Genomic DNA, 13185 nt, shown 5'->3' with positions numbered 1-13185 from the left:
TCTGGTTCCCAGGCCTACCCCGTGCAGTCACAGAGCAAGATACAGAGGAGGAAGGCGTTCAAGTCCCTGCCTCCTACAAGAAAACCTAGAATGCATACAAGTAATGAATGCAGGACCCGTTCAGGAAAGCCTGCAAAGGCACGTGGCCCACACCTATGATCTGATTGGCCCAAACATGTTTTCTTAAGAAATGTGATCAAAAATCTGCAGGTGGGGCGTGCCATCTCCTGCCACCCAGAGCCCTCAGCCCCTCTCATTCATTCTCCCTGCCTGCCTCACCCCCGTACCCATTAGAGATCTTGCCCTGCTTTATTGCTATGGCGAATGACAGGTGTCAGCCAGTGATGGAAAGTGCTGGAACAGCACACGGGGGAGAAAGGCAGTTTCCAGCTGGGGATTCCAAGGAGACTGCAAGGGGAAAGGAGCTTTTGGATGAATGTTCTTACCATTTGATATCTCTGAGTACTGCTAGCAAGATACACAGTATAGATGGGACTCACTTGTTCACGCACCTAATAGTTATTGAACATCCACTGTGTCCCGGGTGCTGTTGTATGTGCTATATGTGTAGTAATGGACGAGACAGAATCCCTGGCTCCGGCGAGCTTACATTCACTTGAGGGAGAAGAAACAAAGCCGTTGTCACATAGTTGCAAGACGAGGCCCTGAAGCCAGAGGAGCAGGCGAAGAGAATGGTGGGGACATTCTGATGCAGGTTGGCACAGAAAGGCCCCTCTGGGGGTAGGACATGAACAGAGCAGAGTGAAGGAAAAACTCACTTGAAGAAGAGGGTCGAGGGCTTTCCAGGAAAAGGCAGAGCTAGTGCAAAGCCCGAGGCAGGAGTAGGGACAACATGTATGGGGGCTGTAGAGAAGCCGTGTGTCAGAAGCACAGGGCGACAGGGGCAGAGGGGCAGACAGTGAGACCATGAGGAAGTGTGGGTCACGAAGGCCCTTCAGGTCATGGCTGGGACAGTCCTTGCTCGGGTGGGACACGGAAATGGGGGTACCTACCTCTCGGGGTTGTGGTGAGCATTAAATAAATTTTCCATGACAAGTGCTAATAACATAGTGACACAGCTAGTTCTGTATATGTGACCGCTCTTGTTCAGTGTTTAATAAATATTTTTATTGAAAATAATTTTATTGAATGAACCAAAAGAAAGTATAAGCTCCAGATTTCATAGTCCATCATCAGAAAAACCATTGGTCTAGGCACAATATATGGTTTTGTTCTGAAACACGAGCTCTGCCTCCAGACAGCATTAGATGATGCTCTGAATCCCTGACGTGACCCCCAGTTCCTTCTGTCCTCACCCCCACCTCCCCCTGCGTCCCCCGCCCCACCCCTCTGCACACAAAACTCCCTGACAAGCTGGTTTTCACTGTAATTTGGTTTTCTCTGGCTGCCCTCCACAGATAAAACTGTGAAGCTGTGGAAAGTCAGCGAGCGTGATAAGAGGCCAGAAGGTTACAATCTGAAAGATGAGGAGGGCCGGCTCCGGGATCCCGCCACCATCACGACCTTGAGGGTGAGTCCCCGGGGCAGTTTTGGCCCCTGTCTTTTGCTTCTCTTGGCCACCCGGCACCGAGGAAGGACTTACCGGTGTGGCTGTGGGCTGGGTGCTGCTCTCGGTTGCAAGCGTCATGTGTGAGTGAAGGAGATAAAGCAGAGGGAGGAGGAGGACAGGTCTGAGCTCTGATGACTGCAGAAGCGTGTCCTTCCTTTATGCCCCCAGGACTGGCCATATGGCCACTGTCGTGCCTTACTGTATCCTCAGCCTCTGTCTGCTCTCAGTATCGAAAATGTTCTGAGCGTCTTTTGTACTCAAGGTGCAGGGGATGGGACTACCCACATGGCAAGTTGGAATCTTGTGATTCAGAATGTGAACTTGTGAATGTAATGGGCCTGGGTTTGAATTCTGCTCCTCACCAGAATCTCGTGTGATCACTTTAACCCTTTGGAACTTTGGTCATGCAAGTTATTTGTAGATTCTCTGTCTATACAGCAAACCTCATACTTGGCTAAAAATGTGCCGCGGTTGGAAAGCCCTCCTTCCGTGGCCGGTCTTCAATACGTGATCTCGCCTGTTGGTCTAAGTGGCTCCCTCCCTGCCCTCCAGAAATGCACAGTCTGGTAAAGAACAGATTTGTAGGTCTACTATAAAAATGCTTACGGCACAAAATAGAGTAAGATAAATGCAGGGAGTGTCAGAGAGAGTTTGGTCAACGGAGGAGGAAATTATATTTGGCTCTGGGAGACCAGGAAAGGTGTCTTAGGAAAGTGGTGTTAAAAATGGATTTCTAAAAAGCAAACTTTTAAGGGAAGGCTCTCTGGATACAGGTTAGAGTGGTTCAGGACTCAGTGGTGAGTGATTTGGGATGTGTTTAACATGAGAGGTAAAGCAGACACATGCTGAGACCAGCCCTGGCCCTGAGGGGCTTTCAAAACTGTGTCAGATACATGCTTTCAGATACCAGCTGCTCTACCGAAGACCAAAAACTGAGAAGGCACAGCGCAGCCCATGCGCGGAAAAGAGGTTGTCACTCGAGGTTTAGAAGCAGATACAGGAGCTGAATGATAAGTGTGTGCCCATTAGCTCGCTTATTTATTTGTTCGTTAATTCCTTTGTTCCTCTCTTGATGCAGCAGATGCTTTTTTTTTTTTTAAGATTTTATTTATTTATTTTAGAGAGAGAGTGTGAGCAGGGGGAAGGGCAGAGGGAGAAGGAGAGAATCTCAAGCAGGCTCCCTGCTAAGTGCAGACCCCAACATGGGGCTCAGTCTCATGACCCTGAGGTTGTGACCTGAGCTAAAACCAAGAGTCGACCACTCAACTGACTGAGCCAACCCAGGTATCTCCAGCAGCTGCTTTGTGAACACAGGCTCGTTGCTGGTCACAATGCTAAGCTGTCCGGTATTTATCCACTACTCATGGGTACCTGGTCTTTGGTCTTCTGAGCAAATAAGCATTGACTGGCTCTGTTTCCTCTTGTCGGCCTGTGCCTCCAGCCTGAAGAACGGCCGTGCGAATATTCCGTATCAGGCTGGCCCGATGCTCTAAAGGCTTGGGGGTTTTGCAGAGCCAAGGGTAGAGTAGTGAAGAGTCTGGACACTGAGTCAGTCTGTCCTGGGTCAGAACTGTGGCACCATTGCTTTCCAGCTGGGGACCTTGGGCATATTAATTAAAGTCCTTGTGCCTGCCAAGTCCCCTGTGCATTACAAGGATTCAGTGCTTCCTGGGATTTTTGTGAGAAATCCATGCTGTCTTGTGTGTGCCAAAGTGCTTACCCTTAGAGTGTCTCACTCCCAGAAAGCACTCATTAATGTTTGTCCCCTGCTGTTGGTATGATATTATCTTCATCATTATCATTATCATAGCTGTTATTACTCCCTACTGATATGAGAAAAGTTCATATTCTTTTCCTTTTCATGTACTTTTTATACTGTTGTACTCAGTCCACAAGCAAATCACTGATACCTAGTGAGTGGCAGGTAATCTGTTGACTGTCCAAAGGGAATAAGATCATCTTTGGCCCCGTGGAACTTAGCAATCCTGTGGGTGCCACTGGGGGGTTCACACCATGACCTTCTGCCCAGATGTCACCTTGTCTTTGTTTGCTCTGTGGACAGACCTTCTCAGATGCCATCTGTAGTTCCTGGCATCCCTGGTGTCCCATAGGATTTTGTACGCCTGTGGTTGGTGCTCAGAGATGTGGCCCCCGTGATGAAGAGAAGGCCTGTGTGTGTACGTTTCCCTTAGAGCAGAGATGTTGAATTGGGCTCGGTATTCATCAAACATGGAAGGAGGCCTTGAGGTGTGGTTGCAAGTTAGAAAACCTAATTCTGGTTCTTGCTTTTATCTTAACAAGCTGTGTGACCCTGGGCCAGCAAATCACATTTCTTCTGTCCAAGCTTAGTTTCTAGGCTGCCACACAGAAGACTGAACAGTCTGTGCTCTTGCATCCACGGTGCGAGGTCCAGATTCCCGGGACCCGACCCCAGTGATTTCCCTTCAGCAAAGGGAGGAGATCCAGTGAGATCTACATGTTTAACACAAGTCCGTTTGGGTTGAGACAGGGGTCTGTGGTCACTGGATTTTATCATCTCTAAGGCTCCCCTGAGCTATCATTTTATGGGCCTCTGCTACTTTTCAATCATTTCAATAGTTACTACATCAACTTGAGAGACACATTTGCTATAATAGTGTAAATACCCATATTTGATTTCACCCCATCTACTTTCCTAGGCTTTCCAGTATCCTATGTTTCAGTGTAATCCTCCACACTACAGCTTTCTTTGGATGAAAATACTGAAAAGGCCAGCCTCCTTTCCATTTTGATCTCAGTAGTAGAAGAAAAAAACCACAAACAACCCTGAAGACCATAGATTCAGAACAATGACTCCAAACAGAGAATGAGCTGACATGATATTAATCAGACTGTAATTTACTAACATGCTCCTCTCTTGAAATTTGCATTGCCAGCACTTGTGGCGTTTCCCCCCTCCCTGTCTTACGATTACCTCTTGCTCACTTTTCATACTTTCCAGTTCTGTGTGGTTCTTGAGAGTGAGAACATTTAATAATCCCCGACAGCTAATTAATCCTCACTGAGTAATGAACCTGTTCTGTTTCAGTGCTAGGATCCTCAGCTTTTCAAAGCAAGAATGTGGCTTTTTTTTTTCTTTTTTCACAGAAGAGATAACCTTTTACATCCAATCACTCATTATCCAGAAAGGCTATGAGAAGACTTCTATGAAAACCATATTGACTGCTAAGTATATAGCATTCAAAGCAATAATCATGATGATAATTTAATAACAAAACCTTAGTGCTGTAAAGTGCCATTTATATCACCAATGTTTCTTACCTAATCCCTTGATTTACCTTCAGAACAGCCAGGGGGAGGGCCAGTGAAAATGCTGGTATCTAGTATTTATTGAGCATTTATTATATCCCATGCATTGTGCTGCACACTGTGTCTGCATTAGCTGTCACCCGCGGTAGAGTTTGCTATCAACTACCCATTGTAGAGATGAGGCTCAGAGAGGTTAAGTAATATGCACAGGGTCACATAGAACTAAGAACCAAATCTTGGTCTCCTTTGCCATGGACCTGAGCCCTTAAACCTGGTGCAGACTCAGAAAGAGAAGTGACTTGCCCAATGCCTGCCAACTGGTGATTCCAAAGCTGGGACTAAAAATCAAGAGCTATTGCTCTAACACTTGAACACACACTTCGGAGGATTTGAAATGGCTTTCTTCCTCATTAGCACCATTATCATTCCAGATCAGGATGCCTGTCTCTCTCTCCCTACCCATTCCACCTTCTCTCCTACCCCCACATTCATACACAGTGGGTTTTCAGATCCCTGTCCCCAGCATGCAGGAGCAATGACCCTGGAGTCTTCAGGAGTTCTGCTTAGCAAGATTCCCCTGGCCTTCCTGTCCAGCCTCCCAATAGCAAGATGTAAGCAGCCCTCAGAGCCCTTTCTAGGCAACAGAAACTCATAGTTGTAGTAACTTCATCAGCCTGGGATGGGAGCTGGGTGGTGAGAAATCACACTTAGCATATTCCTCCTAGCAGGAGGAGCCTGGAGTTATTATTTGCCTCATTATGGTTCACTGCCAGTGCCCTGGGAACCTAGGCCAGATTGGAATTTGTTTTTTAACCAGTTACAAATGTAGATATCAGAAGGTGTGATCTCCCACGCTGTGACTTGCCAGAAATGAAGGGGCTGTGATGAATTCCAGTTTTCTAATGGATTTTACCCAAATATTCCTTGCAGCTAATATTAATAGTAATAATAATAATAGCCATGTTTATTAGGTGCTTACTCTATCCCAGATGCTGGATTTCATATCCTTAGATCATGTAGTTCTAAAGTAACTCTGCCAGGTAAGTTCTCTTATTCTCTCTGGGTCATCCAAAGCCTGCCTTCCTCTGAGAAGCTCTCCTGGAATTCCCTAGGGAAAATCACATACTGGGGTCTTCCCTTTCACCATCGGTGGCCTTACCCTGCCCCTTCTTGCTGGTCTGTATCCTTGCCTGAGATATCATCTGTGTATTTGCTGCTGGCCCTCCACCTTCCTCCACCTCCGGGAAAGCAGGAGCCACACTGGGTTTTCCTCCTGCAGCCACAGCACCTAGAACTCGCGGGATGTGGTAGGGACACATATTTGTCAAATGAATGCATTACACAGAAATGGAAACAGCCTTAGCGAGGACAAGGATTTTACCCAAGATCTCATGCCTAGCAAATGGCCGAACTGAGATGAGAACCAAATCTATCCAATTCATTAGGATTTCGTATAGCTTCTGCCTTCTAAGAAGATCTTCATTCATGATCAGAGAGCAGGGGAATTTCGTTCTTTGTGTACCTTGGACTTCTTCAGCAGAGCTTTCTTAATGCATGAGCTTTACTTTGGTGGAAGAGGGGGGACCAAGGACTGAGGGCTGCAAAGGCTTTTCTGTCACAGGGTGGGCACACAGTGGGTGCACTCTTTTGGAAAGATGAAATGACCTGCTGTTTTATATATGAGCTGGATGCTGGCGACTGAGCCTGTCTTCCTCTCAGCCTCTAGACACACACTCATGACATTCTGGACTAACATTTTTCCACGTAGGGTGACCCTGATGTTTGCAAATGTTGCCCATGACTGTTTGGACACACACACAACCCCCCCCCCCCCCCAAACACCACCCCCCCACCACCACCTTAAGGGTACCTTGGCCCATCAGCAAGAGCGTTGCCAGCTCTGAACTCACAAGGGGTCGTTTTGAGGATTGTGGCTAACAGGTCACGGCTTAGTAAGGTTGATTAAACAGACTAGCTCTTTTCCCAAAAGTGATCCTTTCAGTGAAACAGCTAGTGGAACTACCTGATCTGTTTTCTAAAGAACTGATTAAACACACCAGGGGGTTAAGTTAAGCAACTGCTTGTGTTCAGCCTTTCCTAGGGACCGGCTCTGGGCTGAGAGTGTGTAATGCGTGCTTTACAATTCTTTCTTCATTGCAATCCTGTGACTTGGGCATCATGCCCATGTTACAGGATGTATAAACAGAGGCTCAGGGAGGTAAGCACTGGCTTAAGGCCCCACAGATAATAAATGACAAAGCCAAGAATGGAGCCCAGGTCTCTGTGATCCCAGAGGTCCTGACCTTCCCCATTATTCAGTACTATGTAGTGTGTGGCCCCTGATTGAGACAACAAGGGGGATGGCATCTGACACGTAGAACTTTTTATTGTATTTTATCCCATTTGGCGTGTGCCTGCTGTGTGTCAGGCACTGTGCTAGGTACGTACTGCCAAGTGGGTCTCCCAAAGATGAGTGAAACGCCCTCCCTTTCCTCAAGAGGAAGGTGGGAACAGGATGCAAATGCCCGCAACCAAAAATTAACAGAAGCAATGGTTCTTATATTCAGAATGCCTCATGGGCACCTGGGAGGCTCTGTCGAGTACAGTCCCTTCCCTCTAGGGCTTCTGGCACAGAAGGTCTGAGTTGCACCCAGTGAATCTTTGACCAGACCCCTTCTGGAAAACCCCCAGGTGATTCTGGTGCGTGCGGTCCCTGGGCTGCTCTTTGAGAAACACTGGAGAGGATAAGGGTCCCGAGACCAGCACAGAAGTTAGCTGTATCAGAGCAAGAACAGAGGGAAAGGAGGTACAGGCCTAGGAAAGGGGTTTCCAAGATGTATCTTGCAGGATATTTGGTCTTTCGTGCTGGGGATCTCGTTGGATGCTCCCACGGATGCTGGGAGGCAAGTAGGACATGAATTGGTATTTTCCTCTTTCTAATGGTACGAATGTAATTATCCCCATTACAAAAGGGGGAAACTGAGGCTCTGAGAAGCAAGTATTTGCTGTCTAGACACAACCTTATGCTTTCTCGCTGCCTCTACGGTGCCCATGGACGATGGGTAACCCCAGGTTCAGGGAAGATTACTGGGTGAGTCAGGATCCGCCAGCCCTGCCCAGGTTTTAATTTTGGCTCTTATGCTTTGATACCCGAGGCCTCTTAGGACACAGATACAGCCTTCCCCTACCCATTTTTAATTTTTCTAGGCTTCATTTTGTGATTTATTATTGTGCTGGGACTTAATATCCAACCCTTTCACAGTTTCATCTTTCCTTTCCTTATATTTGTTGCAAACAACAATGAAGTGTTTAGCTACCGCATTGAAAAATCAATCAAGCCTGTTCCATAGTCACAGGCTTGCAATGGCCCCCTGGATTAGATTAACTCCGTGAACGTGTCACTCTGGTGTGGGTAATTTCTCAACCTTCGTTCCGTCCCTCCCCCTCCTGCCCCGGCGGGTGGATATTGAGATTTCCCATTGATTGACTGCCCCAAAAGAGAATGCTGGCATGTGATGTGTGTAACTCAGCGGGACACACATAGTCTGTGTTTATGAAAATAAATAATAATTTCTGTTATCATTATTGATTGCCATCATTATCTGATTGTATCTGTCTGTGTCATGGGGTTTCGGTTATGGGATCAGAAAGCACTCCACAGGAACCTCGGCACGACCCTCCCCGACAAGCCTCTGAATTTTGATGCATTTCGCCTCGTGGGGATGAGTGTTGGGGATGTCTCCGTCCTGTTCTTTGGCCAGTGTTTGGTGAGACAATGTTAGCTGAGTTCGATGTTAGGCAAAGGAACTAATTCTGTTGGAATAATAATGAGAGGAGCCCACATTTATTGAGGATTTGCTGTGTTCCAGGGACAGTGTACATACATTGGCTGATTTTATCTTTGAGATAAAGCCTTTACGGAGGGACTGAAATAAACCTCATTTTAGAGATGTGAGAACAGGGGAGCCTGGGTGGCTCAGTCGGTTAAGCGTCTGCCTTCAGCTCAGGTCATGATCCCAGAGTCCTGGGATAGAGCCCCCGCATTGGGCTTCCTGCTCAGCAGGGAGCCTGTTTTTCCTTCCATCTCTGCTGCTCCCCTTGCTTGTGCTCTCTCACTCTCTCTGTCAAATAAATAAGTAAAATCTTTAAAAAAAAAAAAAAAAAAAGAGAGAGAGAGATGTGAGACCAGACGTCAGAGAAGTTACGCAATGTGCCTAAGGTCATGCAGCTGGTGAGTGGTAGTGTTTGGACTGGAATTCATGTCTTTACTATCTTTCCTCTCATATCAAAAGAGAATATCTGGCCTGTTCATCTGAATATTCAATGTAAACCACACTCTGAGTCAGCAGGAACTAGAGGACAGCCTGTCAAGGAAACTGTAGAAGCTGCTTTGTGTCTTGGGCACAGGTGAGTTTCCCGTGTGGTGTTGGGGGAAGGAGGGGCAGAAAGGACGCCTGGAACTAGGTCATGGTTTACCAAAGCTGGGTGATGATGAGACTCTGGGATGTGGCTTAAATCAGTCCCAGCTCACTGACTCAGAACATGTGGGAGCAGAGCCAAGGGACCCTCCCGAACCTCTCAGCTCTATCACAATCCTGAAGACCACCTGGGTTTTTGGGGCATTGGCACAATGATGACCTGAAAGGTCCGCTCCAAGGGGAAGGTTCTCTGGTTTCATTGTTACATTCTGTCTTTGACTTCTTCCTTCCCCTTACCTCAAGGTACTACATAGAGTAATCTGAGGGCAACCTTATTATCAAAAGGAGGTCGGCGCTATACTGAGTGATCTGATTTAGGAGTAAGCTTCTGCAAGCCATCAGAGTTTAGGTTGCATGTGAGTGGTTCTGCCCTTCAAAACCCAAGTTCTTTCCCCATCCTAGTCCTTATGGAATCAGCAGGCAGCCCACCTGATGGCCAGTGTGCCCTGAGAGCGAACTCTTTTGCAGACACTCATTAAATACGTACCGTGTGCCAGACTTTGTGCTGCGTACATTACAAACACCATCTTCTGCAGCCCTGTGGGGGGCGTGCTGTTGTCATCCCCATTTTACAGATGAAGAATTTTACTTCAGAGCTGAGATGACTTACCCACTGGCTATAGCTGCTAAGTGGCAGTCCCATTTTTAACCACATTCTCACGGACTCCAGAGTCTCTGATCTTAACACCATACGGCAGGTCTCCAGGAAAGGGAGCAGGCCACACGTCAGCCATCATCGGTAAGATGGAAATCACCCCTGTTAATAAAATAGAGTAATATGCCAGCAGTATGTGGCATGATGCCCTGTGAACAGTGGATGGTCAGCATTATTCCCTTTCTCCTCTCCCCTCCCCTCTTGTCTGTCACCCGGAGACCAAAAGTTTCAGGAAAAGTCCGATGAATATAATTGTAAAGATTCAAAGCATTGTGACATCAGGGGACCAGCGATCCATTGTGCCTGATTTTGAATTTGTGTTTGTACTGACTCCAAAGCTGCCTCAGATTCAGAGTGCATTCTTGGGCTACAAAATATTTTCTTTCATCTGAAAGCTGCCTTTGTTCTGCTGTCTTTCCAGTGTGGTAATCAGATCCAGTGTTAATGTAAATATAAGCAGAATCCTATACCTGGTTTAAGATAAAGGTCACTTTGTCTCTTGCTCTTACCCCCTTTGACGGCTACCATGGCTTCTTGGATGTGATAGAAACTGGTAAATATAACTTCCCATACATACACTTAATAGCGGTTGGGAAGCTGAGAAGCCCACTAATATTAGAAAAAGAAAAGAATCCTGTTAGTGAAGAAAATCTTGTTGTTTCCATGGCCTCTGATGCGGTTTATCTTCTAGTCATGAGCCAGGACTGTATTCTAGACAGCAATCTGCTCTCTTCTTGACGTCAGTCATTAATTCGTGTGCGTTTCAGAGGTGTGGTAAGGTTGGCCCAGCCAGGCCTGCTGCTGGCCCTTCTCAGGCCCTGCAAGCAAGGACCTTGTCCCTGTCTCCAACCTAATCCACACGGACCCAGATGTACTTTTCTCAAAAGAGAGGTTATCAGTATAGTTTCACCCATCTTTTCCTTTCAAGAGCTAGCTCTCTGTATATTTTTACAGTAAGCAGAAAATCCAGGCACAACTGGATGGTTCAAGGAGAAAAGGGCCTCCAATTTCTGAATTTTTCAGGTGGAATTACCTGAGTTATGAGTGTGATGGGAAAGACACTGTCCCCAGACCTCACTGTTGCTGTGGTGAGAGGGGTGAGTCCCATGCCCTGACGTGACTCCTGCTCAGGTCTGCGGGTGTGGGCATGCACGGCCCAAGAAACCTTAGAGCGTTCACAAAGCCAAGAACGGAATCGTCTTTGTCAGTTAGACCTGCTGAACCAGAGATCAGAAATACGTGCCTAGATCCCTTCTGCTACCAGCTCATGCAAAGAACTAATTTGAAGCCACAGAAGAAATTCTAGGGCTCCTGCTCATTATCCATAAAATTTTTGTAGAAAATAATGAACACAGATGGGTTTCGAATCAAGTTCAGGAGAAGACAGGATCACTTTGATCCTTGTATGTTGCAAACCAGGCTTTACCTGATACATTGATGTAGTATTTTCGATACCTGTCCTTATCTGAGAAAAAGATTTTAACTATTTCCCTAGAGGTTAATGTATGAGAAGGTCCCTTTTGTGGGGGGCTGCAAAGGACCTGGTGGAGGAAGATATTTTATAAGGGTACTTCCATGTTTAAAGGAGATTCTTATCAACAGAAAAAAATATTTAATTCTTTGGATTCCTTAGAATGATTGAGCTGGAAGGAAAAGAACTTTCTACCTAATGATGGTAATTTGTATTTGCTTGAACGGAGGAGAATGGGGGTCACACCCTTGTCGTTTGTTGTGATCCAATGGGCTTCTGTCCTTTACCAGAAAAATGTTAAAGGCAGTGATAAAAACACACACACATTCACTCTCACACATGTTTCTTGCTCAAGAGTATATGGGGAAACCCCCACTTAAAAACATTTAAACAAATTTATTTACTTCAGGGTTTCTCGGGACCTTGAATATACTGATAGAGGATATCAGACTCCAAAAAAGATAACATGACATGCGATATTTTCCACCAAACTTAGCTGACCATGACCAAGGGCATCACATGAAAAGCCCTTTGCTCGGCTCATGGGATCACTTTTCTTTATGACATTCTCCTCAAAATGTGGCCTTTGGCCCAGTGCCAGTCTACAGATAAAGTACCAGAATATGAATCATCACATCACCCAGCCACTGCCTTGTTCGGCTGACACTTTTATTTTTCAGACCAGGACTTTCTCAGTGAAGGAAGCAATGCATTGATTCTGTCTTAAGCTCCTTATCTTATCATCGGCCGTTAACAAACAGCTTGTGGCACTGTTACCTCAAGCGGCACAGCAGTAGACCTCACTCGGGGAAATGCTGGCTGAAGAACTGGGTCAAGGAAGAAGGCATTCACCTGGCGGCATTTTCACTCTGCTCTTCCTGCCTTGCCATCTCAAATCACATTGATGGGGAAAGATTCTTTGCTTTCAAGTTCATTAATATGAACTAAGCACTTAACAGTGTCTGGCACAGCTCCAGGCACCTTGCGTACCCCCCTGTTGAAGCTTCACCTGAACTCCAAGAGCTTAAGACTACTATTGCCAGGGATACCTGGGTGGCTCAGTCTGCTAAGCGATTGACTCTTGGTTTTTACTTAGGGCGTGATTCTCAGGGTTGTGAGATCAAACCCCATATCAGGCTCTGCCTTCCACACAGTCTGCTTACAATTCTTTCTTACCCTCCCTGTGGTCCTGCCCCCATTCGCTCACACATGTGCTCCCGCTCTCTCTCTCTCCAAAAACAAATAAATAAAATTTTTAAAACAAAACCAAAAAACTGTTGTTGCCATTTCAGATGAGGAAACTGCTTAACAGTCTGTGCAGGGTTGCTCACTAGCAAGGGACAGAACCAGAGGTCATCCTTGGCTCTCTGATAGTAGACTCCCCCCTTTTAGCCACCATGGTATCCGGCTTCCCCAAAATCCAGGGTTCTCAACCATCTGAGCCAATGGAGGTTTTATTCACATTGTCAGAAACCTCTTGCAGCAGGAACGCTGCATTAGCTGATCTAGAAACCATCCCTGTTCACAAAAGTCTCTTTCTATATAGCTTAGCATCTCTCTAATCATCATTTATAAAGGGAAGGTTGCACATCCATGGTCCCAGATATACATGGCTGCCCTCACGGGGCTGACCGTCCGTGAGAAACTGGGTGGTTATGCCCCTTTGTCTGATACACCCCTTTGTCTGATAGTGAAACGTATGGACTTGATGCATCCTTGCCTG

General features: G+C 46.4%; 1 protein-coding gene across 3 annotated transcripts in view; it reads left to right on the top strand.

Moving 5' to 3' along the window:
- The window catches only part of LOC111156936 (protein phosphatase 2 regulatory subunit Bbeta), a 432155-nt gene that overhangs the window by 319224 nt on the left and 99746 nt on the right, over positions 1–13185 (top strand). For all 3 annotated transcript variants that reach the window (XM_022518093.1, XM_022518092.1, XM_022518090.1), the window contains one exon: positions 1419–1531. In XM_022518093.1, the coding sequence (XP_022373801.1) occupies positions 1419–1531 (113 nt within the window). The remainder of the gene's footprint in view (positions 1–1418; positions 1532–13185) is intronic.

Source organism: Enhydra lutris, unplaced genomic scaffold (assembly GCF_002288905.1).
Source record: "Enhydra lutris kenyoni isolate GAN:26980312 unplaced genomic scaffold, ASM228890v2 scaffoldscaffold50, whole genome shotgun sequence".
NCBI classification, from domain to species: Eukaryota; Metazoa; Chordata; class Mammalia; order Carnivora; family Mustelidae; genus Enhydra; species Enhydra lutris.
This window is presented reverse-complemented; position numbering and strand designations above follow the sequence as displayed.